At 36.0% G+C, this 23842-nt stretch overlaps 1 protein-coding gene across 1 annotated transcript; it reads right to left on the bottom strand.

The window, feature by feature from the left end:
• Positions 1–65: 65 nt before the first annotated feature.
• ZBBX (zinc finger B-box domain containing) lies at positions 66–21716 on the bottom strand. Its single transcript, XM_032193449.1, has 17 exons — positions 21660–21716; positions 20464–20551; positions 19532–19645; positions 17670–17763; positions 15371–15419; positions 15100–15209; positions 10318–10485; positions 9671–9845; positions 8292–8412; positions 7647–7783; positions 7311–7426; positions 6915–7021; positions 5753–5922; positions 3309–3464; positions 1341–1577; positions 847–985; positions 66–253 (listed from the first exon to the last, which is right to left on the bottom strand). Exons 2-17 carry the CDS (start codon positions 20529–20531, stop codon positions 178–180), a joined length of 2037 nt encoding a protein of 678 aa, XP_032049340.1. The 5' UTR covers positions 20532–20551; positions 21660–21716; the 3' UTR covers positions 66–177.
• Between the last annotated feature and the right edge of the window lie 2126 nt (positions 21717–23842).

Here is a 23842-nt window from a genome sequence, read left to right as displayed (position 1 = left end):
TGCTTCGTCGTACCAGGAAAAAGTCAAAACCAAGTGAATTTTAACATTTTTTTTATTCACAGGTTTACAAAATAATCTTTAATAAATAATATCAGCAGCATTCAAGATACCTCTCTGTCTGCTTCTTGATTTCATATGATATGCAAAGATAAAAATTACATTAAATTCTTTGCATGTTCACTGTAACGAAAGAACCTGTCGTTTATCCTCTAGAATTTCTTCCTTATCATCCATTTGGCCTTCATCACAGCCCCTTAAAAGAAATACACAACAGTGATTATCAGCAGCTCAAATTCCTCAAGCTACTCTAGCTAAAGCAATTCAGACATGTTCACATACACAGAAATAAAAGGCAGAAAAATAGTTTTTACTGTATACATACAAGTATGCAAGTATACATAACTGCAAGCTACTATATTCATTATATCCCCCTCAGCTTTTATCACATACATTTTCACCTCTTAAACAAGAAGGCAAAAGAACACTGTACAGAAAGGTACAGAAAGCCCACATCCTAGGATGAGTAAATTAGGAAAGCAAGCTTCTTTTCAGGAAAAAAAAAAAAAAAAAAAAAAAAAGTTAGTGATCTAATTTTTCAGAATTTTCAGAAATTCCCAAATTTATAATTTAGGGTGTCAACAACAAAATATATCACTTTACTCTAAATTTCAGAGTACTGACTTAAAACACCAGGATACAAAATAGGTCATGCTAACATTTGTAAACAGGATAAAAAGTAAAGTCAGAAAGTTAAGACTTTATTTCAGTACTGGCAATATGTTTGTCTAATATGCATATTAAGCATTTTACAGTACCATAAAAACATATTTGGGGAGTTTAACTTACCCAGGCATATCATCTCTGTTCTGGTCTTTTAGTTCCAAGTTTTTATGGAAATCTGTAATGTTTCCATATATCTTCCTCAAGCATCTGCTAGAAGAGGTTACATCTTCAGAAGTTAAGCTGTAAAGTTTTTCTTGTGAACCTGAAATATTTTCAATTATTTCAGTAACAAATATAAACAAAAAATTCAGTAAACAAAAAGTTCGGGATACTTATTTAAAAGAAATCCATGCTCTGAAAGAGTACCTATCATATTCTGTAGATTTCTCAAACAAAATTGAGGAAAGTAGAAAAAAAAATAAGAAAGCTGCATGAAACAGTTTGCTTCTACTAAATTAAGGGTAGGTTGAAGTATGATCAAAAAGAAATAAATCAATCTTCAATTATATACATCCCAATATCAGTTAGATCTAATAATAACAAAATAAATAGCTACTTGTTTTCATTATATAACTTACAAGCATAAAAGGGGAAAAAAAGGCAATATTGCCACTTACTTGCATAACTTTGTAATTCTTTTTCCAGAGTAAGTAGGGCTTCTTGGTCAGCAATATATTTCCAATGATCCTCATCTTGCTTAGTTACATCAATGCACTCATGCTTTGGTATCTCAGTATCAACTCTAAATGTATGCATAGGTGAACTCTTTGGTCTTGGCTGAATGTTGTTTGGACAATTTCTAGTCAGTTTATGCTGTAGCATATCTGCTGAATGAGGTCTTTTGGAATCATTCCCTGAAATCACACAAAGTCACAACTTCTAACAAATTGCTATATAAATGTCATTTTACCCAAAATACAAATGTATAGATGAAGTTATAAAAATCACCTAAAATCAAAACAATCACCACAGAGCAAGCTTCTAATTTTATTTATGTATTTAAATAACCAGATCAGAAGTCCACACAGGACAAAACATTGAGCAAAAAATTTGCTGAAATCTTCTTGCAGAAGAAAAAACTTTACTCCCATCACTTTTTAAATTCTTAAATTATTTTAACGGGTATTTTAAAAACCTCAAAATGGAAAAAAAAAAAAAAAAAAAAAGAGGCATAATTTTCCTCTCATATTTAAAACAATGAAACAATGTTTCATAATGACATTCATAAAAGCTCAAAGATTTAGACATGCAGATTGTCACTGAAAAAGAGAATTTCTGTTATGATAGGTGTTACAAGTGTGCCTTGTACAACTGGTGGTTATGTTGTCAATGTATTAGCAACCACATTTGACATTGCATTTAATTTTGTAATATTATCAATGCTTACATAAAACAGTAGTTTTAATAAGTGAAAATATGATTTATATAATCAGAAGAAAGGCAGGAACAGTTATGAACAGCCAGTACAGACAAATCTCAAACTGTGCTTCTTCCTAGCTGGAACAAATCAGACTGATATTTCCGTGACTGTTCATATTCTGCTCATTTAAAGCACTGCAAGACTGTGAAGAACATTTATAAAAGAAAAACGTTATAAAAGTATTGGTTAATGTCTTCCTATTAGCAGCTGAATCCATCATGGTGATTTAAATATCTGCCAAAACTCCAGAAAGCCTGCAATATTAATGGTTTGTTGTTTGTTTTTCTGCTTCTATTCACCATATGGAACAAAAAGTCACCTGTCAGTTCCACATCTCTAAACACAAGAACAGGGGGATACATTCTCTCTCTTTTTTTTCCCCTCTATGTGTTACTATCAATCCCCTAATGGAGTTTTTTGAGGAATGTTTTCTGAGTATTTGGTATAGAGACAAAGTAACGATGAATTTTTGATAGTTAAATCTTTGGTACAAAGGTTTCTTTTACAAAGGCTGAATTCCTATGTAAGTGCCAATTATAAGTTTTCAAATGATTTCATCATAAATTCTGTAAAACTTCACACACTTTACACTACATTCAGTAGGGGGAGACCACAACAGACATCGTGGTATGTAATGAAGAGGAATACACAAGCTCTATCAAACACAAGTTATAGGCATGTCTCCTGTTGAATAATACAACTGAAGAAAGCAATTCTTCAAATATTTGTTTTCATCTCTGGGAAGCAGCAGTTTGCTTACCAGGCCTGACCACAGCCATATCTGCTTAATGGTGGTGCATTACGGGGAGTCACACACTGCGCACTGACAGTCGCATGCTGTTTTACAGATTTCAACTTAATGTTGTTTTCTCTGAAATAACGTAAGATTCTGTGCTGTCAGATTCTGCCTTATCAGTTGTTGCCATTCAAAAGACTAATTAAAAATTGACAGATTCCAAAAATATTTGTTATACATAAATATTACAATCCTAACAGAGGAGAAGCCAGTGCTACGACTCCTATCTCACAGGCATGAGCACCTAAACTGAGTAGATCACTAAACTATATTCTTTGCTTAAAATAAACAAGGTTACAAACATCCTTAAAAATAAGTATGAGGTAACATAACCTGTTAAAGTAGGGTCTCATATTTATTTATCCTTACCTGAGTATGATCTGCACACTACCATCAGGGGAGAAATTCTATTTTGAGTCTCGAGACCACTTGAAGATCTGTTCAATTGACTTTCTATGACACCTTGAACTACAGAGTCATCGGCGCATTCACTTAAGCTCCTGTCAGCAACCCACTTCTTATATCCTGAAATAAGAAGTAGTAGAGGAAAATCTTTGTTGATTTTGTGTTTACACATATTTACTGTTACTATATTTGCTGCATTTAATTTCTGTGATTTAAAGAAGCCATGCATCAAGTTTTCTGCACATAATATAATCAAGTATATAACAATAATAATTTTTAAATTCAAGTGATATACTAAATCAAATTAATACTCATGTTTGCCAATCATGTCACATGTTGTTTCATATACCATTAGAAGCAATAACATAACAATGCCTTTTGGTGATGTATATTATGCACAAGGAAAAGCAGAAATTTCCAGAAATACTGGAACCAAATTTTCAGGTGATACAGAGAAGGATACAAATGTATGGCTCTACATTAATGTGATTTAATAGTGGTAGTGAATTTGTTTCATCTTTTCACACCACCAGGTGTGTATGCTGGCATAATTGTTACACCAAAGTGACTTCTAAAAGTAAGCTGGATCCAAGCTACATAAAGTGATGGGTGTCTTACAGTGGCAGTGATGATAAGTATTGTGTTTGAGGATTTCATATGCCATTACCTGGAAATGAGATACTCCTTTTCATTGCGCTTGAGTCAGCAGGCAGTGAAGAACTTGCTTCCAGCATTACTTGTTTAGGGTTTACACCTACAACAAAGAAACCTTCAAGTCCCCGATACTGTGGAGAAGCAGATTTCTGTATTTTGGATACATCCTGTAACTTGAATAAAACACAAACAGATTAGAAACAGGAAAATGCTTCATAAATTGCCCTGGCAAATTTATATTCATAAAATGCTCATTTTATAAAACTTAGAATGATTCTGATAGCCTAGTGTAATGGATATTCAAAAGGCTGGTGGCTTTACATGATACAATGCTTTCAAATCCTATAAGCTTCCATTGCTAACTTTGCAAGAGTTTGAGTCTCTTCTTCTGTTGACTGACTGTGGACATTAGAAGTGGCTCTTTGATTGTTAATATCTTTGTAAACATCAGCTAAAGCAATACAGTGACTCTAAATCTAGTGTTCCAACTTTCTCCAGATTTTTTTTCTTTCCACTTTTTTTTTTTTTTTTTAACTGAAAGAACATTTTGAATATTTTAGATTAGGTAAGTGTATCAACCTTGATACTAACATGGGAAGGGCTATTTTATCTTCTCAGATAAGCCCTTTAAAAAAAAATAAAAAAATATATCAACAGAAGACTGACAACACAAAGCAGAAGGTATGAAAGCCTCCATCCCCTTAGATGAAATATGGAAGCAATAACAATCCTCTGAATAAAACTAGACTGTTGGTTGCTTTGAGGGATTTTCTGGAGGAAGATGGGAAATAGAGGTAGAGTATTTTGCGGTAACTATACATCTATCACTGTCTCTCAACCGATTCAGCAACAGGGTATGTTCCTCACGGTAACCTGGGAAAGTATAAGCTACAGTTTATATATCTTTAATTGCTAAGCATAACATTTTACCGCTGAGGACGTTGTAATTCCAGGCATAACCAAACTCTGGCTGTTGCAGCCACCATCCAGTTCTTGTGAATCTTTATCATTTTTCTGCAATTGTACCTTGAAGAGATAATTGTTGCTCTTTAGTTCATTAGGGTCAGAGGTCTTCTCAGGTAGTTTACAGGAGCTGAGTGATCTTCCCGCAGTCTTTAGTTCGATAGTGTCCTTTTGTTCTGCATTTCTTTCAAGAACATTGCAGACAACCATTTTTCCTACAAGAGTAAAAACAAAATTGTGCCTTTTTTTTTCTTAAATGGAAACTGCTATGAATTACAATCTGCAAGTCTACTATATTTTATGAGATTAGAATACAAAACCTCCATTCAAACTTTACATTTTAATTTTCATAGGGCTTTCATTATGGCATAAAATAAAAAGAACAGTTAATATTCATCAGCTTCCTGACTGATATCCTGAGATGCTAACATACCCAGAGCAGACTTACCAGCTAGTAGGACCTGTTCCATATCTAATGCATATGTTCCCATACATCACTGTTCATGAAAAGAGTAAATCTTGATAATACTCTTAACATACTTCCAACTAGTCCACGATAATACATTTCACAGTTACCATTATAGTCTAGGTAGAGTCAACACAAAAACTCCAATAATAGCAATTTTGAAATCTTTCTTTAAAAATTGTAATAATGGTTTGAAATTCATTTTATTAGACTGTGAATAATTCTACATACTGCTTTGCTTTGTTTATACAAGACATAGCCATTTTACTATTTTGTCACAGGATAAAAAGTAATTTATATAGTAAAAACAGTTTTCAAAATTTACCATGCAAAATTTCTTCAGAAGAAACAGGATTTCTGTCAAGAGGAAGATGTAAAAGATACAGAGTGTCAGCTGTGGCAGTTAAATGACACGATGACTTCCTCATCGTGCCCACAGTTTCTTCTGGCAAAAGGTCTAGTAGTGTGTTGTTCTGACTTGCAACTGCTGGAAAACTTTGAAACAGACGAAGCAGGAAAGATCAGAAGAGCAAAAGAAAATATAGCACATCTTATCATGAATATATTGTGGCATGTCAGAAGAATCACACGTATCATTTAAAATGACAGTCAATACTAGGGCTCTAAGTTTCATCAGGATTTACAAAATTAGTTATATGAGTATCAGTGCATAACACTGACATGTTACATATTTGCCTGCATGTAGTCCCTGCTCCTACTTAGTTAAGAGCATACAGAAGAGTAATTTTACCTTTAATTCCAAACATATGAAGGAATATATCTTAGACAGTTTAACAGGAAGGAATATATCTTAGATGGTTTAACATTTGGAGTGATCAAGCAAATAAAATACATTTCAAAGTGATATATCTCCAGTTACAGACAGTCAACAGTATAGTCATCATATCATTAGGTCACTCAAACAACAAGAAAACTAAGAGTAGATTTAAATTAGATAATAGGAAGCAATTATTTACTATGAGGGAGGTGAGGCACTGGAATAGGTTGCCCAGAGAAGTTGTAGATGTCCCATCCCTGGAAGTGTTCAAGGCCAGGTTGGATGGGGCTTTGGGCAGCCTGATCTAGAGGAAGGTGTCCCTGCCCATGGCAGAGGATTGGAACCGGATTGGATTTAAAGTCCCTTTCAATCCAAGCCAGTCTGTGATTCTATGAAATGGAGGAGGAGGTGGAGAGAACAACTTTCAAGGACAACAAACAGCATTCAGACAGTATCTTGGAAGAAATGTAAAGGAAGGGAAAGTAGTAACTGACAGTGTCATGACACTGCCAAAGACTATGTCTTGTGATGAGGATGAGCAGACATATATTTAACTGTGCTTTAAAACAATTTACAATCAAGGATTCTCCCCATTCATATGAAGTATGATCGTCTGCAAAGAAAAGAACCTGCTATTTATGAATATAACTAAATCAGAAGTTAGGATTACTTCCTTTTCTGTTCCAAATAATCTCTGTATTTCTCATACCTTTCAAACTCTTCAAGTGGTTCGGTTTTTCTTTGGTTATTCGTTTCTATAGCCCCAGCTTCTGTCACCAAAAAGTTACATGATTCTTCCAAGTCCGTGCAATAAGACTAAGTTATAAAAATATATATTCAGCAATTGATTATGATTACAAAAAGGAATATGAACTCAAGTGATTAAAAGTGTATAGAATTTTTTTTTTGTATAATTTCTATACATTAAGAGTCCATGGACACAACAGGAGAAAACTATTGTAAAAGGGAACAGGTATGTATAGATATATATTTTAATTTAGAAATTATTTAACTGTTGTTAATTTAAGTTTTTAATAGATCACTACTTGAACAAATCATTTAAGATCACTCTGAAGATCCATGAAGTTCTTGACTACATACTTACATCATCAAGAAATTCAATTTTCAGAGTGGGCTCTGCACTTTCAGGAACAGTTTCAGGAACAGTTTTAGGTACCGGCTCTCTAAATACAGATGTCCAATATCTCTTCACCTCTTCAACTATGAAATATAATTAATTTGATGCATTTTTTTTTTTCTCACCTATGATACACTTATAAAAAGGCAAAACTTGTATTTTTCTACTTTCTTCATTATTGTTACTCTTTTTTTTAAAAGGTAGAAAGGGCTTAAGTAACTGTTCAGAAATCATACTCAAAAAAAAATCCCCCCAAAATATTTAATAGTTAGTTTCAATAAAAAAAAAAAAAAACTATTATACCTGTTAAATCATTGACATCATCATCATCATCATCTCCCTTTTCACTTCCTCCAATCGCAGCCTGATGTGGCACTGTCTGTGTTTGCATAGGCCTTAAATCTTTAATGCAACTACCAGATATTTCATCAACAGCAGCTCTACAAAAAAAAAAATGAAAAGAAAAAAAAAAAAAAAAAACAGATTAAAAAAAGAAGTCTTCTTATGTCATTAAAGAAAATCCACACTATTTACTGCATCAGTATTTACCACTGCTAAAAAGCAGCAACTCCTAATTTTCGTGCAATGACCTCACACCTCAGGGACTAACAAAGTAATTCTGCTATATTTATGGAAGTATCATGAAGATCTTCCTTTTTTTTCTCTATAAAACTCCTGTAGCAAAAACAGGCTTCCAAATATCATTATTGCTCTTCAAATTCTACAACACACTGATAGCAGAGAGAATCTCTCCAAATATTCCCTCTGCTGTAATTCTGATACACGAAGTCATCAACTCTGGCTATAATTATTACTTTTTAAGATCAAGTACTTTGTCACCTTAATTAACTCTTGGTAATATAGCTAATATTAAAAAGTTTCAATGCAATTTTGTTAATGCTATAAAGCGTTTCTGACCTTCACCAGCACCAGCAATTTCTACAATACCTTCTGTATTTCTTAAGCAAGAGTTTCTCCATGTAGCTCAGGCCACCCTCCTTGAATTGAATTTGGAAACGTTCTTTCACACTAGTCAGATTGGTCTGTACCTCACAAATTCCAACAGACTCTAGTAGAATTATTAAAAAAAAAAAAAAAAAAAAGTTCAAATTTATAAACCTGCTATTTAGATACATTATTTTTGAATGAATGTCACATTAGTAGCTTATGCCTAGCTAAGTCTTTGCATAATTCTAAAATTTAAAGTGTCAGGATAATTCTAGTAGACAAAAAGAAACAGGGAGTTTGGAGTCACATAAATAATTTGCAAACTTGTTTGGATTTACTGGATTCAGCTGGAAAGAATTCACGGACTGTCAGAATCTGCAGAAAATATGGTCTTCGCTTAGATTTAGATAGGACTGCATATCTAAAGGTTACCCAGCTTCTCCTTTTATGACTAAAAGGTCAGTAAATAAATTTCAAGACACACATAAATATTCTACAGATAAGCAGCAACATATGCAAGCATTCCTTGCACCTAATGATATATAACACATTTCTCATTGCACCTGTAAATCCTTTGACATATACGATTGCCTTTAATTCACAGAAATCTACTTTCTAGATGCATGAGATCTTAAAAAACATATTTATACAAAATATTTAGCAGTAGCAGTAGCCAGTAAAACCTCATTCCTTGCAACTTCGCATATAAAGGGAGACTACTACAAACTGGGGAAAGCCAAAACAGTGCAGGGGGAAACAACGGTATTGTGTATTTTTGTACGAAAATCCAAGAATGAAGACAATGAACGAAGACAAATGAATGAAGACAATTTGCACAAATCCAATCAGACAAGAGTTATTTTGTATTTTTCCATGAATACTTGAAGTGATTGCATCTTTTCACTGGAACAAAGAAATATTAGGAGCCTGTGGAATGTAAACAGAAAATATACTTTGATACAACATACAAAGTCCCAAGCCATGCACGTTCTTTGTCTTAGTTAAAAACTTGGACTTTATGGTTTGGCATTACCATTCACATTAAATTCTTAAATGAGAAAAAAATGCTATAGAAAAGTATAGACACAGATTGAACAATCCGGCTAAGGTAACAGTTAATTACAAAAATTCTAATACAACAACAGCATGTACATTATATATATCTAGGAAAAAAAAATAATAATAAAAAAAATAAAACTTCAGAGGTTGATGGTAATATATAACAAAATGCAGAGAAAAAAAAAAGAAAAAAAAATAAGAAGAAAAAACATTTACTACTCTAACAGAACACCTATCTTCACTAGCTGCTAACTAGCTGCTAACTCATCAAAATGGCCACTCGAGTTTTTAATGTGCAATTAAAATAGAAAAATTCATACCTGATAGGACCTTGCCAGCATGCTGTTCTTTTCTGTGATCACAACTACCCTTTCTCCATTGAATCAAAGCTTCCTGAAAAGACTTTGCAGATTCCTCCTCATTAAATGTACCATTTAGTAATAACCCTTTGTCCTGATCGTCAAGGCCTGTCCAGGCTGATTCCGAGAAGAGTTCCTAAATCAGTTCCACAACATAATTAATACAGCACTTCTAATGATCCTCTCCCCAGCACCAACATTTTTATTAGCTATGGAAATGGAGCACCCTGTTTTCTGGCCTTAGTTTAGCTACCCTGGTAAACAGAGTCACTCGATTTTCAAGTGATCTTGCTCATGACTGAATTGCAATGTTCTATCAAGAGCAAAAAAAAGCAAAACAAACAAACAAACAAACAAAAATGGTATAAGCACATAAAAGTATATATTTAAATACTTTTAGTAGGCAGAAAGCAGTAGTCACAGGTAGCCTACATCCTATGTATAGGATAGATATTATGCCTAGAGACATAAACAGAGGTTAACAGACTGAGCAAGTCCGATAGCCTGATCCATCATTTGGTACAATGTGAGAAACCTAAGACCACTCTGTTTAAGATGTCACAAACATTGACAATATTTTTATTTTTTGTTTCTGAACTGTGTACTACCTCAGCACTGCTCACTGACACTGGCAAAGATGAAAATCTGTTTGAAGTGACCTGATGTTTGCAGTTTACTTTCTTCTCCTCATGATTAATTTTAGATTCATTCAGATTTACTTCGTTGGTGAAGTGATGGACAACTTTCAATTTTCCAAAATGCATATTGGCTTCTGTCTGTTGATAGAATATTACAAAACCTTTAATTTAATATAAATATAATCCAACTTTCCACCAAACAGCAAAATAGAAGGTAGCAAGAGAACTGCATATTGAAAACAGAATGATGGCAATGCAAACACATACTAATTTTAATAATCCCAGTGCAAAAACGTGAACAAAAGTCAATAATCTGAATACTCCACTGGGTATGACACAGGACAAACCAACTGGAATATCAGTTCGCACTTAAAAATCCAGGAAAGTCCTAGGAAGAACTAGATAACTGACTAAAAATTGCTACAGAACAAGAGTTTTGCTCCACTGGAACTTCACTGATGTGCAACCTATAGTAGAACAAAAAAAAAATTACTGTTAAAATGTAATATGAAGATTTTGATTACCAACTCCTGAATGATTATCAAGCAGGAATGAAAATTATTTTATGTCAATCCTTTCTACACACAGAGAAAGGCCAAAAGGGAAGATAATTTGTCTATAAAGTCAAAGTAAAGCATGGCACATATTCTTACCACCAAAACACATGAGCAGAAGAGGTACAGGCAGAACGTTTAATCTTAAAGAGTCACAAGATGTCAAGCAGTCATTGCAAAACTAGAATTTACTCACATCTTCTCATTTCCACCTACTCTACACTATAATCGACCCAGCAACTTTGCAATTGCTGGTTACGCATTAAATGGTACTTTGACATACCAGCGAGCATGCCAGGACACTAACTGCTTCAAATAGCTGTTACTTTTTTCCTTTTGCTGTCTTCCTCTGTTTCTTACACTGCACTGCTGGATGAATAAGTTTCAATGGCTACTGTATGAACATGCATGTTTTGTCATGTTCCTTAATCATGATTGTTTTTTCACCAACATGTTGCTAAAACACATAAAGATGACAAACATACACTAAAGGAGAAACAGTTAAATTTGTCTCTGTAATTGCCATTCTCCTTGTCTCATTCTGTTTTCTAATGTACATGCATCCAAAAGTACACAGCTAAAGATTGCGTTGATTTCTTTTTCACCACATGAAGAAAATAATCTTAGACTACAGTAGAATTCAGAAGTCACGTTTGAAGGAAATAGTTTTACTGATGTAGCTTTATGCAACTACTCTCCTTGAGAAAGAACAGTTGCATTATGTATGGTTCTTTTTGGTAGTCTAGCACACAGTATGTAATAATTGATCAATGTTTGTAAGACTTAGCTTGCTGCATTATTTATTTAAACAACATGGCATTTTAATTCACATACTGCTCAATTGCTTCAAAAAAGAAGCTAGATTTTGCAATTTGTAAGAATTGCAAAGCTGATTTGTTTTGGCCTCATGTTAAACTGCCCAGCAGCTGAACTCAGGTGCTAATTTTCTCCCAGTATGATGCCAAACCAACACAGGTATCAAATTCTCCCGAAGTACCAGGAGTAAGGGGACAAGAAAGAGAGGCAGCAGCAATGGGACCCATAAAGAAATTTAGAAAACACGATTCTAGATTCTCACTAGACTGACTGCCTTTAAATTTTCTGCTGTGTAATTTCTCTAAAAACATCCAATACTCCTCAATTATGCAGCTAAAATTCTAGATTAATAATTGCAGAATCTCACTTGGACTGCAATAATCTTTCTCCCTACGAAAAACTGAATTATAGCTACTGTTTTCTATACCAAATGCAAAAAAAAAAAAAAAAAAAAAAAAAAACTTTTTGCATCTGTGCAAAACTGCAGTGTTGTTTTGTTAGCTCCCTTTATTAATAGAAACAATTACTAATTAGTTTCAGAGTAGGATTGGAAAGAAGAGGGAAGAAGACAAGTAAAAGGGGAAAAAAATAAATCAAGACAATTAAGGTGAAACTCTCCTCACACGGATGAAGTGCTCACAGCACTCTATGACTCTCATTTTGAATCCTTGTATTCTTCCATCAAACTGCTGCATGACCTTTAATCCCCACAAATATACTTCCAACATCTCAATTCAGTTTGTTTACCGCTAAAAAATGAGATAAATAGCATTTCCTTTTAAAAAAGCATCTAAAAAAGAATGCATTACAAATGTCAAGATATATCATTGTTATCTTACTACTGCCACCACCCAGTTTTCAGTTCTAGGTTCAAAAGACTTGCTACAGTAGATTAAAAATAATAATAATAATAATCCTAAAGAGCCTGCCTTTAAGTATGTGTGGTGAAATATTTTTATAACTCAGTATAACATGTCATGCCAAAAATATTATTTATTGCTGGCATTTCTATACTCAGTAGATGTTGTAACCTTCTGTAACTGCCTTAAATTCCACCTGAATTTTTTGTACCAAATGATGTCATCTTTCTTCTAAAATACTGTAAGCAAGTATCCTTTTGACAGGGATGCATTTATCAGACCAACAACTTTTATAATTTTCTGCATTACTGAAAGGACTACCTCTCTAGGAAGAAGGAATAAAACAAACAAATTTTAGAGGAATAACAGGACACTATATCGAGTGATTATTGAAAAGCAAAATCTGTCTTCGTGAAAACCTCATATTGTAGAACAGAAAGAGTTAAATTGGTTTGCGCTCAGTCAAGCCCCTACCAACATTTTCTCTATTTTTGTTACTTTTATTCTCGCAATAAAGTAACCTTGATTCTTTCTAATCACAATTTTTAACTGTAAAAGTTACTAGTGGATAAGAAACTCACATTCAATAGTGTCAAAGTAATGCCTTTGTAACCTAAGGTGTGATAAAACACCACCTTGCTATCCACCCGCTTTGTCTTCAAAGCCAGTGGTAGCACAGGAGACCTCCTGGGATCAGGAGCTGAGCGCTCTGAAGCACAGCTCCAGGTGAATTTAGGGAGGCGGGAAAAGCAAGCAGTAGTTTCACTCATCCCAGAAGCAAGGATTTCTAGCTCAGGGACAATTTCAAATATTTCTGAGGTGAAAGAGCTGCTGCCTCAGACACACACACACAACCACACTCAGGCATTCAGGGCGGGCCGGGCCGGGGCCTGCCCGGCGGCGGCAGCACCGTGGAGCCGCAGCGGCCCCTGGCGGCCCGGCCCGGCCCCGCCGCCCCTGAGGGAGCCCTGAGGGGCTGGGGGCAGCCGGAGCCGGCCGGCTCCCCACACCCGGCCGCTGAAGAGGGGGGAAAGGGGAAGGGGAAGCAGTCAAAGAATCCAAGGGAGCAAAACGCAGGTGGCTTTGGTGCGCAGGGATCTTCACGGGGATTTCAAATCCACACGTGTTTTTTTCCCAAAGGAAGCGGAAAAATAAAAAAATAAAAAAATAAATTAAAAAAAGGTCTTTTCCTTTTGAGAACTAGCAGCTCCAAGTGTTCTAATTTGCCATAAAAGTGATTCAAATATATTGTAGCATGTATTACATGAAGAAAAAAAAAAATACTGCATTCTTTAAAAGAAAGTGTCATTTCTTCATTCAACAACAGATCTACTCTCTTTCCACAAACTACTTCAGAAATTAAATAACTGAATAGTAAGGGGCTATCATATTTTGGAGGTTAGGCTTTCTATGTACACTTGCTAAGAGGCAAACTCTCTTTATTAAATAAAAATAACCTCATACTCGATAATACTAATTTCCACTGTAACATAGCCAGAAAATACCAGCTCAGAAAGCAGCCAGAATTAACCACTTGCCCTGGTGCTTATCAAAGTACTTTAAATTACAGAGTGTGCACAGACTATTCAATTTGCCCTATTTGCCTGCAACCCTACAGCTTATTTTAAACACATGGTGTGGTCTTAGTCTTCTTCAGCTATGTTCACATGCTGAGTCAATTAAAAAAAATACAACTTAAAGAAACACCCTGTTAAAGAACAGATAACAGTTATTTATCTGTTTCTTTGCCATTCATGAGATCAGGATGTAAAACTTTCCTTTACCTCATGTGAACTAAGTAGTTATCACTGAGGAATCATAAAATTAACATGGATATAATCATATAGAACATACAAAAATATTTTGACAAACAAGTGAAAAAAAATTTACTGTAACTTCAATTCCAGCAAGGTAAGGTTATATTAAATAAAGTATGATCAAAATAGTTTCAAAAATTTTAACTATATTTTTCCTCTTTTTAAATTGCTGTGCATAGCTGAATTTGGCAGCTCAAATGGACCTTTTTAAGAGAATTAGAGAATCCTTTTAATGACTTACTTGTCCCAGCAGCTGAACAAAAGGCAAAAATAAAGTATAAAAATCTTGCATTAGCCTTACCTTCTCTGGTGAAAAGTTCAGACCAGTTCCCTGACATTATAATTTCAAAGTGGCAACACTGTCATTAAAATAATTCCTTTTAATAAAAGGGCAGGAGGCAACTAATACAACTTCCATTAACTACCATAGTACAAGCACAATGTACAAAAAAGCTAGCACACGCTACACTAACATAACATTTAGACTTGCCCTTGTGTTTTAGGTGTATACGTACATATTTTCATGAAGGAGCCTGAAAGTGAATCCCACATCAGATGACTTGTCTCTGTAGACTACATACAGTTTACAGCTTAGAAAAATCCAAGATAAATCGTTTTGCTATACATTGTAAGTACATCTGGATACTACTACACAGCTATTATGTATACTCTGTAGCAGCAGAATATAGTGTGTAATTTACTTACCAGCAGCGCGCTCTTAGTTTCACATTGTCCACATGCTAGCTCCTTCACTTCAGATTTCTCATGAGCTACAGAATTTGACATTTCATGCTTAAATGGTTCTTTCACTGGCTCTGGAAAATATATATATATATATATATATATATATATATATATATATAAATATAAATGATTCCAATCTCTGATTTCCTCCTTATTATTTAATTGCAGCAACCTCCCAGAATCAAACACTATCAGAATTTTGTGAGTTTTAATTTAACAAAGATGCCTTTACCTTTCATCTGTTCTTTCAGTATTTGCAACTTCACTTTTCCTGAAGAAACCTATATGAAAAAATATTTATGTACATTTATATAAACATTAAGGTATTAGAGTATGAATATTAAAAAGAAGCTTAAGGTGCTAATGAAAATGAATGCACGTATAACTTATAAAATCAAAAAATTACTGTTTCTAGGAAAATAGCTAGGCACGTATTATTTACTAGGTACACAGCAAGTGTATTCCATATGTACAGACCTGCAGAACTTTCACAACCGTAGCGACCTAACCTCAAAATTCAACCAGTGAAGTCATTTGCACAGACTGAAAATCTGTCCAGCCATCTGCACATATACCTACCTATAGATCTTGGGGGCCGGAAGGGAGGAATTAGATGGTTTTCGTTCTGCTTCCCTTCATCATCCTTCCAAGATTTTGCACCCCAGTAACTGATCATTTTCAACATTTTTTTTTTTCCTTCCACAGGGTCCACACTGCACCCTCACCCCTCTACCCCCACCCCCCTGTGAATCTGCAGGCATTTTAATTTTGAAAGTTTTGCCTCTTCTCCTTTGCCAACACAGCTGAAATCTGAAGACTTTGAAGTAGTAACAGCTCTAAGCTACTTGTCTCAGAGCAGTGGAAGGAGAAAGAGGTGGGTTAAAGAAAACCCTTTCATTCCAATCCTCTCTCTTCTACTCAGAGGCAAGTAGGCAATTTTATTGAAATTGAGTGCGTTGGCTGAAAAAGACCTTCACACCAAACTGCTGCTGCTTCAAAAGACTTCAAATAGCAACTGTGATGGCTTAGTCTGAAGTTGTCATTGTCTGCTTTTCTTTTAAGACTTACACAGGCTTCATTTCAGCCAGTTTTGAATAGTCTCCCTTAATTAACAGCTCCCATTTCACCACAACATACATAGCATAGCTTCCAGAAAAAAAATCATAAAGCTCTCTTTTTATGTCCCATTCAGACCTATTGTGTCTCTTCAGACACATCAATGTCTGCTAAAGGAAATAGGAAGTATCTCTAAATTGAAGTAGTTTGGATTGGAAATCTCCTACAGATTTTTCACACTAATTCAGGGAACGAGTAAAAACCATCAGTTCTGTTACCATAATTGGTATTTTAACAGCATTCATGAACATTGTTTGATCGTGGATATACCTAATGCTTGCTTCCAGGATGTATAAAGCTTCAAGGACAAAAGCCTAAGCTATTAAAGTGATGATTTTATTTTACCACAGAAGGAAATATTGAGAGTAGGTTATTGCAGTTTGAAGTGATAACACTGTCTGAAAGGCTGCTTATAAATTTGACCAACTTTAACCACTTTCAGCTCAAGTTTCTTAAGAAACATCTGCTTTATGCTTAATATGTTTGGAGAGTTTCTGCAAAATTGTCCTAGCCATGTTAAAAAAGAAATAAGGAAATACCCTATTTTGTACATATTAAAAAGCAAACGTCTTTCAATGGCTGACTAGAAAAGTTCTACACCCCTCTCCAGGGCCGAGCGAGGACCTCATAGAACAAGACTCCATAGACAAATTTAATCCACATTTCAAAATATCCAGTCTTTGTTGGCCCTTGTTAAAAAGAATGCTTCAGAGATCTGGTTAGCCTGCATTTGACCCATTAGCATCAGTCCTCAAGGGACAAATGTAGGAATCCTCCCGTGTACTATGGACCACATGACAAGTTGTGTTCCCCTTCTGTGCTTACTGAGAAGGAAGAAATGCAGAAGCATCTTAAGACATACGGAAGTGGAAAAAAAAAAAAAAAAAAAAAAAAGAACCACATTTCACTATGCCATTCATATGACGGTACTACTTTACACAGTGACTGAGGAAAATAAAAAGATGTACCTGTAGTATTTTTAAATATGGTGTGCCTTTCTCAGAGTTAATATCTGTGAAGATCGTAAACTTGTGCTCAAAACTTCACATGGAGTCTTTTATTACAGATTCACAATAGACACTAGACAAGGCCTAATTAATTTGAAAGACAAGCTCCCGATGACTTCCACCAGTACCAAATTAAACTCTTACAATAGCAAATAATCATTACTTCTACCAATTCAGTATCTATTACAATCAAAAAACAACAGATCACCAAACAGAACTTGATGTTCCTCCAGCTCAAAGGGAAACATAAGATTGGCATGGAAAAATAAACAGCTACAAATTCTACTCAGAATTGCTCAATCTTTTATTTTTACAGTATTTAAAATTACCGTATTTTGTGGCATTTATTTTCTAAACCTTCTTTTGTTTAAAATAGCTTTATCTGCGAATACACTGATAGCCTTTTACCTTATTATTTCTTTCTTTGCTTTGTGACAAAACTTGGGCTTGGATGGTCATTGGTCCTGCCTGTCCAGATTTCCAGTGATAAGCGCTTGATTTCCTATGAAGCAAGGCAAGAAAGAGTTTACTCATCATGTCTTCTGGAAACAAGAGAAGCATATACATTTTCTTTGGGGATTTTAAACAAGAACAGAGCATCAGAAAAAACACTGGTTTATACGGTCACCAATTACCCATAACACAAGACCCTCCCTTCCACTGAATTTTAACTGATGAATAAACATGTAACAGAAGTGCATTTTAGATAAGTCTTCATTATCCCAATTTACCCTAGGGCATTCATCCAGCACAGCTGAAACACAACATCTTTTAACAAGCCATGCATACACACCTAAAATACAGATTTCAGGGAATGTCAGTTTAGATATTAACTACTATGACTAATGTGGAAGACAGTGGGGAAGAATTTAAGACTAAGGGAGGTGAGATGGTATTTTTCAGCTTTAGCACACTGTTGCATAAAGGATGTTAGGACAGGTTCACTCACAAAGAGATTTATTAGCAGACTCCATAGCTGATGGCAGCCACCAACTCTAATAGTGAAGGTTACTTTGGGAATATATGACATATATTTATATATGTGACATATATATATTTAAAAGGGAGATGAAAAAGGACAGGGAAAAAACTTTTTTGGGGGGCCAGCTGAGAAGAGCAGTACCAAGGTCCCCAGAGGAACTGGTCGTGAGGGTGTTGATTATTTTCAGCCTGCTTTTTCCTACTGCTGTATACTTTTCATCATTCCCATTTACAGTGCTATTTGCACTGTAGTATGCTAGTTGAGCACAAGTTCTTCACATTCATGGGGTTTTAAGCTTCAATGCAGATACACTACTGCATAATATTTTTCAGGTATTTAAATGGCTATTATCTACCTTGTTTTACATTGTGTTTGGTTTCCTGTAAAATAATAATAAAGCATACAAAACAAGAAGGCAAACTTATTGGAGGGGAAAGAAACAATCTTCCCAGCTGTGGTGCAAATGCCAATGATTCCTATCATTTGAACTCACCGTAACAACACCATCAGGGTTTGCAGGTACAAGGCCAGGAAAACAATATGGGGAAAAACAATGCCACACACTATCTGGAAAACATTGCTTCAACAGCAAAATTAAAAGCTAACAGAGCTGCCAAAAGCAAGTCTTTAGAATTACCAAGACTAAGGCACTAATGTATCCAAGGCACTGTGCAACAGTAGGTGTGCCTCCAGGGTCAAAATACATCAGGAAGAAATACAAAGAAGCAGAAGCAGATGTTGCAGAGATTTGCTAACATTTAGAGTGCATCAGTAACAGGGCCAACGCTTAAAACTTCCACCCTAGCACTTGCATCATTACATTATGCTTACTTTCTGAGCCATGTTTTCCATCACACAGAAAACAGCTTTCCGAGAAGCTATACGGATGCATGCAAAACAGGATTAAAGCAATATTAAGAACAGGATCCTCTCCAGAAATGTCAAAAGACAGGAATAGTGCAAGAGCAACAACTTTTTGTATCCTTCTTTAAAACCAAGTTGACAAATCCAATGGCACATGAAAAAAAGAAGAAAATAAAATAAATGAGGAAAAGGGATCTCTGCCTCTGAAGGAATATCCCTGTTGGGAATTTGTTAATTTACTTCTAAAAAATCAAAGTTTCACATGGGAGTTTAAAAATAGCAAGTTTATCACTGAAAAAGAAAGATTGGAGAGAGGAGACTGAATACCATTGTGAATTCTACACTTTGCAAAAGATCCTGTCTGGGAGGGATGCAAAGGCAGCACCACATTGGATTCCATCTTTTAAACAGAAATTTCACCTACTTTCTCTCTTCTTTTTCTCTGCTCATGCTGGATTGCAGTTGCCGTAATTTCTTCTCCATCTCTTTATTCTCCATTTCTAACTGCACCTTCTCCAACCGCAATTCTCGAACAGTTCTAGAAAAGTTAAAATGATCAAATATGCAATAGAAATTATGTGAAAGACAGTAAGATAGCTGAAAGAGTTTAAAGTAGCAAGACCAAAAAAAAAAAAAAATGTTATTAAAGGCAGGACACCTTTCTGACTGAAAACAACAAAGGAAAATGAACTGCAGGTCAGGTGCAAAATCCTTGCACCCAAGAATACCTCGTCACAGAGCGGTTTTTACAGTTCAAATGGCACAGTCATCCTATTAGACAGACAAGCTAAGTTTCTGCCAAGTTGCATGCCCTCTCATGATATAGACATAGGAACAGAAAGATTATACAGCAAAACCCACACTGCTATAAAGATATTTGTGGTTTGTTGGTGTTTGTTCTGTTTGTTTCTGGTTTGGGTTTTTTTTTTGTTTGGTTTGGTTTTCACAGTGATAATGGCTCCTCCAATATAAACTTATAGTGCCAATGTAAAGTGATGTAATTGTGTCTGTATTCAGAAAGACTTGTTGCTTAATGATGATGAAATAAACTATCCCAGTGAATGCTTTATTAGTATTTCTTTATATACGTTAGCATACAGAGTCATAAGACCTGTACCTTACTCAGAAAGTAGATTAAAACCTAAGAAAGAAGAAAGGCTCAAGCATAAAAGCGTAGGGAAAATGCCAGAAGTGAAACGTAAGTGAAAGTTGTGAAGATTGCATGATCAATTTTATGTTTAAATGATAATTCTCTGTGCTCTTACACAAATAAGTTCTTCTACTTTAATGCTTCATTAAAACATATTGAAAATGCTGAAACAATATCTCTATCATATTCAGATAAAATGCACTTACTTTGCTTTTAATCTCACTGAGGTTCCACTTTTTGAACCTGGGAGTATTACAAAACCACTGCTGTTCATGATTCCCAGTACAATCTATTCTGAGAGAGAGAGAAAATTTGAATGATCTACGGTTAGCAACCTGTTGAAATGGGAATTTGATTGAAATTAAAATGGTAAAAATTTGTTACAAAGCAAAGAACTATTAATACACAGAAAGAGAGGAACAAAGAGTAGAAGCGGTTTATATGAAATTCAATAAAAACCTAAACCAACCCTAGATTAAATCTAACTGAAAGAAACTTTTTATTACATTTATGGTACCAGGGAAAATATTTACTTGTCTGTTTCTTTTGGGCAATTCCCTAAAGTTCAAAGAAAGCAGCTTAATATTAAACAAATTTCAGCTTTCTTGAACCAGACTCATAGAAAGCACCGAGAAGGAGAAAATAGTAACAATGGCTGCAAAACCATCTCATCTGATTTGGAATGACAAATGTCTTCAATCCTATACAAATTGATTCAAAATAGCATAATAACTTGCAGAGCAGACAGAGTTATTACCTACTCTCAAAATTTCAAGACAGTGATGTTTTAAAGATTTTTTTTTCCCCAAGGTTGTAAAATACTCTTCCAACGAGCAAATCTATATAGCAAAGAGTCCAAAACAAAACTTAATATCCATACCCTCCCTGCACTTGAATGTTTGCAGTATAACTAGTACAGGCTAAATAGGCTGCTGGAAGAAACATGCCAACACTCAATTTCAAGCACAGTGCCAAAGTCCAGAGACTTCCAGCTGACAGGCCATTTGGAAACTGTTCTTCAACGGTTGGCTAACAGATTCCAGCTGAAAGCAAGACTTAAATGATGTGGAGAAGCTTAGGATTTGAAATACATCAAATGTATCTGAGCTCAAGAGCAAAAGTTCAGCAGTATGTTCACACCTAAACCTGAAAATGCCCATTAGTGGCCATGCTCACGACACCCCCATTCATGAAGCAAAATGCACATCAATAGTGTATAACCTAGGTTGAAAGCATCTGGTGGAACCTAACCAATGATGTTTCAGCCCGGACAGAAACGTCAGATGTGCACACAAAACATGTTTCTTACTGTGCTGGAAAAAGCAAGCACTTCCTTCTTCCCCATCTTCCCAATAACAATTATTCTTTTATTATACAGTAAGATAAAATGAGATTCTATTACCTTAGAACAGAAGGTTCTTCCAGTGTGCTAGTGGGACTAGTGCAGCTAGACAGGCAGGATAACGCTCTGGTTTAGATGTAGCCTGAAGACTACTGGAAAGTAAAAATGGAGGTAAATGACTGGGGCCAGCTTAACAAGCTCAAGGAGGGAAAGACTTATGTCATGAACATTATTTCCATAAACTTTAACATGTTCCATTGGAAGCAAACATTTAAAGAGGTAGCTTTCAAGTTCTGATAGTGTCAGACAGAAAACAATCCACAAAGTTTCAAGAATATTGTAATATTGGTTGAAATAAAAGCATGAAGTTATTGATAGCAGGTGTCATGGACAGACAGCGGGTGATCATAAACCTGAATTGTTCCAAGAAAATACATGAACTCATTTAACCATTATTAAATATTAGTCAATTGTAATAGCAAATGCAACCCTAATGTTCATGAGAACAGCTGTTAAATATTGAATGTTATGGTCTCAATGTAAGAGTCTGAAAGTTAAACATGCACCATTTGGGGAAACACACACCCTCTTAAGCTTGTAGGATGTCCTTAAGTACCCACGCAATGGGCTGTGAGGACTGCCAGAGAACTCCACTGAAAGCAAGTTAAGTACTTCTGTGGAAAACCCAAACTGTAACTCCTCATAAACCAAGCCAGTACCTGCAAACAAAGTTGTAATTCAGAAACAGATGAGAGTTCCCTTTTTCTGAGAGGTTGTTGTCTGCCTATGGATCCCTTCTCTTTCTAACATATAAAACATTTTTTTAGTGAGGCAGAGAGTAAAGCAACTCATCAATGCAGATAAATCAAGCAGTAAATATCACCTCCTTTCTGCCTGCTCTCGTACACACTCCAGTACTCAAATTTCATCGTTCCAGCAGATTCCTCAGTGCTGCTAATTGATATGCAGTGCAACTGAAGAAAGCAAAAACTGCTGCTTCTGCTAAATGAAGTTTAAGTCTGCAAAGCTAAATGAACACAAACACCGTCTACCCTGTATCTCAGCTTAGCTCAATTTTCTTCCTAATCAAATGATAACTTCATAACTTAAAACAGCTAAAGATTACTGCAGTTTATTTCTAAATACATGAGTTTTACTAGAGCTGATGAAATTCCTACAGCTTTTTCATATCAATAAACCCATAAAATCCAAGAGGATTTTACATGCATACAGTATATGTTATAACTTGCATCTAATTATCATTCCCATGAACACGGATTTCATGCTAGACTGAGTCCTGGCCATTTACCAATAATTCAAACGTCACTATTCTTCATTTATTTTGAAGACTTCTTAATGTAACCAAGATTTTGTCTAACATCACTCATCAGCCACCCATTTGAAGTTAATGTTATCACACACTGGAAAGATGTCACAGGGACTGAGAAGCAAACACCTGAGAAGCAATTACCACCTGTGGTATATCTTCACCATTTAAACAAAGAACTACGATTTCAACTTTATTCTAATTCCAAATACAGACCATGCTACCAGGATAGTTTCTCCATGCAGAATTCTCAAAAAATAAAAAATCACCGAGGACATTTTGCAATAACCGCCAGCTCATCAGTGTCACAGAGCCCCAGCAAGGGCCCTGTGGGGTCCCTGCAGAGCGGGGACAGCAGGGGTGCGTGAGGGGATGGATGGAGGGCAGCACTTGCCTTGAGCAGCCCGGAGGCTCTGCCAGGCGAGGCTGTTACCCAAAACGTTACCGAACGGCCTTCTTTCTTTGCTCGTTTATTTCGCTACCGGTGGCTCTGGGGTTTGTTTGTCGTCCCACCCCCCGAAGCAAGGCAGCAGCAATCAGCCGCAGCCCTGACCCACGGGCAGGACGCCGGGCCCTGCCCCGACACGGGCTGGGCTCCCCGGCCCCCAGCTCCCTCCCCACCGACCCCCGGCGGCCCGGCCCGGCCCGGTCCCGTCCCCGTCCCCGTCCCCGTCGCCGTTGCCCTGGCAGCGGGACGCGCGGAGGAGGAGAGTCCATTCGGCTGAAGGGGATTGCGGGGAGAGCCTACTGCCTGCAGGGGGGGGCAGGCGGGGCTGCGCTGAGGTGTCCGCCCCTCGGCAGAGAGGGGCCGTGGAAGGGCTGTGGGGCCCTGGTCCTCTGCCATTCCCCATGGGGACGCGTTGGGTTTTAGATAAAGTCACACCCGGGGCCAGCGCTGTGAGCTGCCCCATTCGGC

This window comes from Aythya fuligula, chromosome 9, assembly GCF_009819795.1.
Source record: "Aythya fuligula isolate bAytFul2 chromosome 9, bAytFul2.pri, whole genome shotgun sequence".
Taxonomy (NCBI): Eukaryota; Metazoa; Chordata; class Aves; order Anseriformes; family Anatidae; genus Aythya; species Aythya fuligula.
Note: the sequence above shows the minus strand (reverse complement) of the source record. Positions and strands in the feature narration are given on the sequence as shown.

Excerpts from the sequence above, each read along its gene's own strand:
- ZBBX (XM_032193449.1), bottom strand. The coding sequence starts at position 20,531 with ATGAACAGCAGTGGTTTTGTAATACTCCCAGGTTCAAAAAGTGGAACC. Across the intron at positions 17,764-19,531 it reads AGAGAAAAAGAAGAGAGAAA|GAAATCAAGCGCTTATCACT; the intron begins GTAGGTGAAATT and ends CTTGCTTCATAG. Across the intron at positions 5,923-6,914 it reads CCACTTGAAGAGTTTGAAAG|TTTTCCAGCAGTTGCAAGTC; the intron begins GTATGAGAAATA and ends TCTGTTTCAAAG.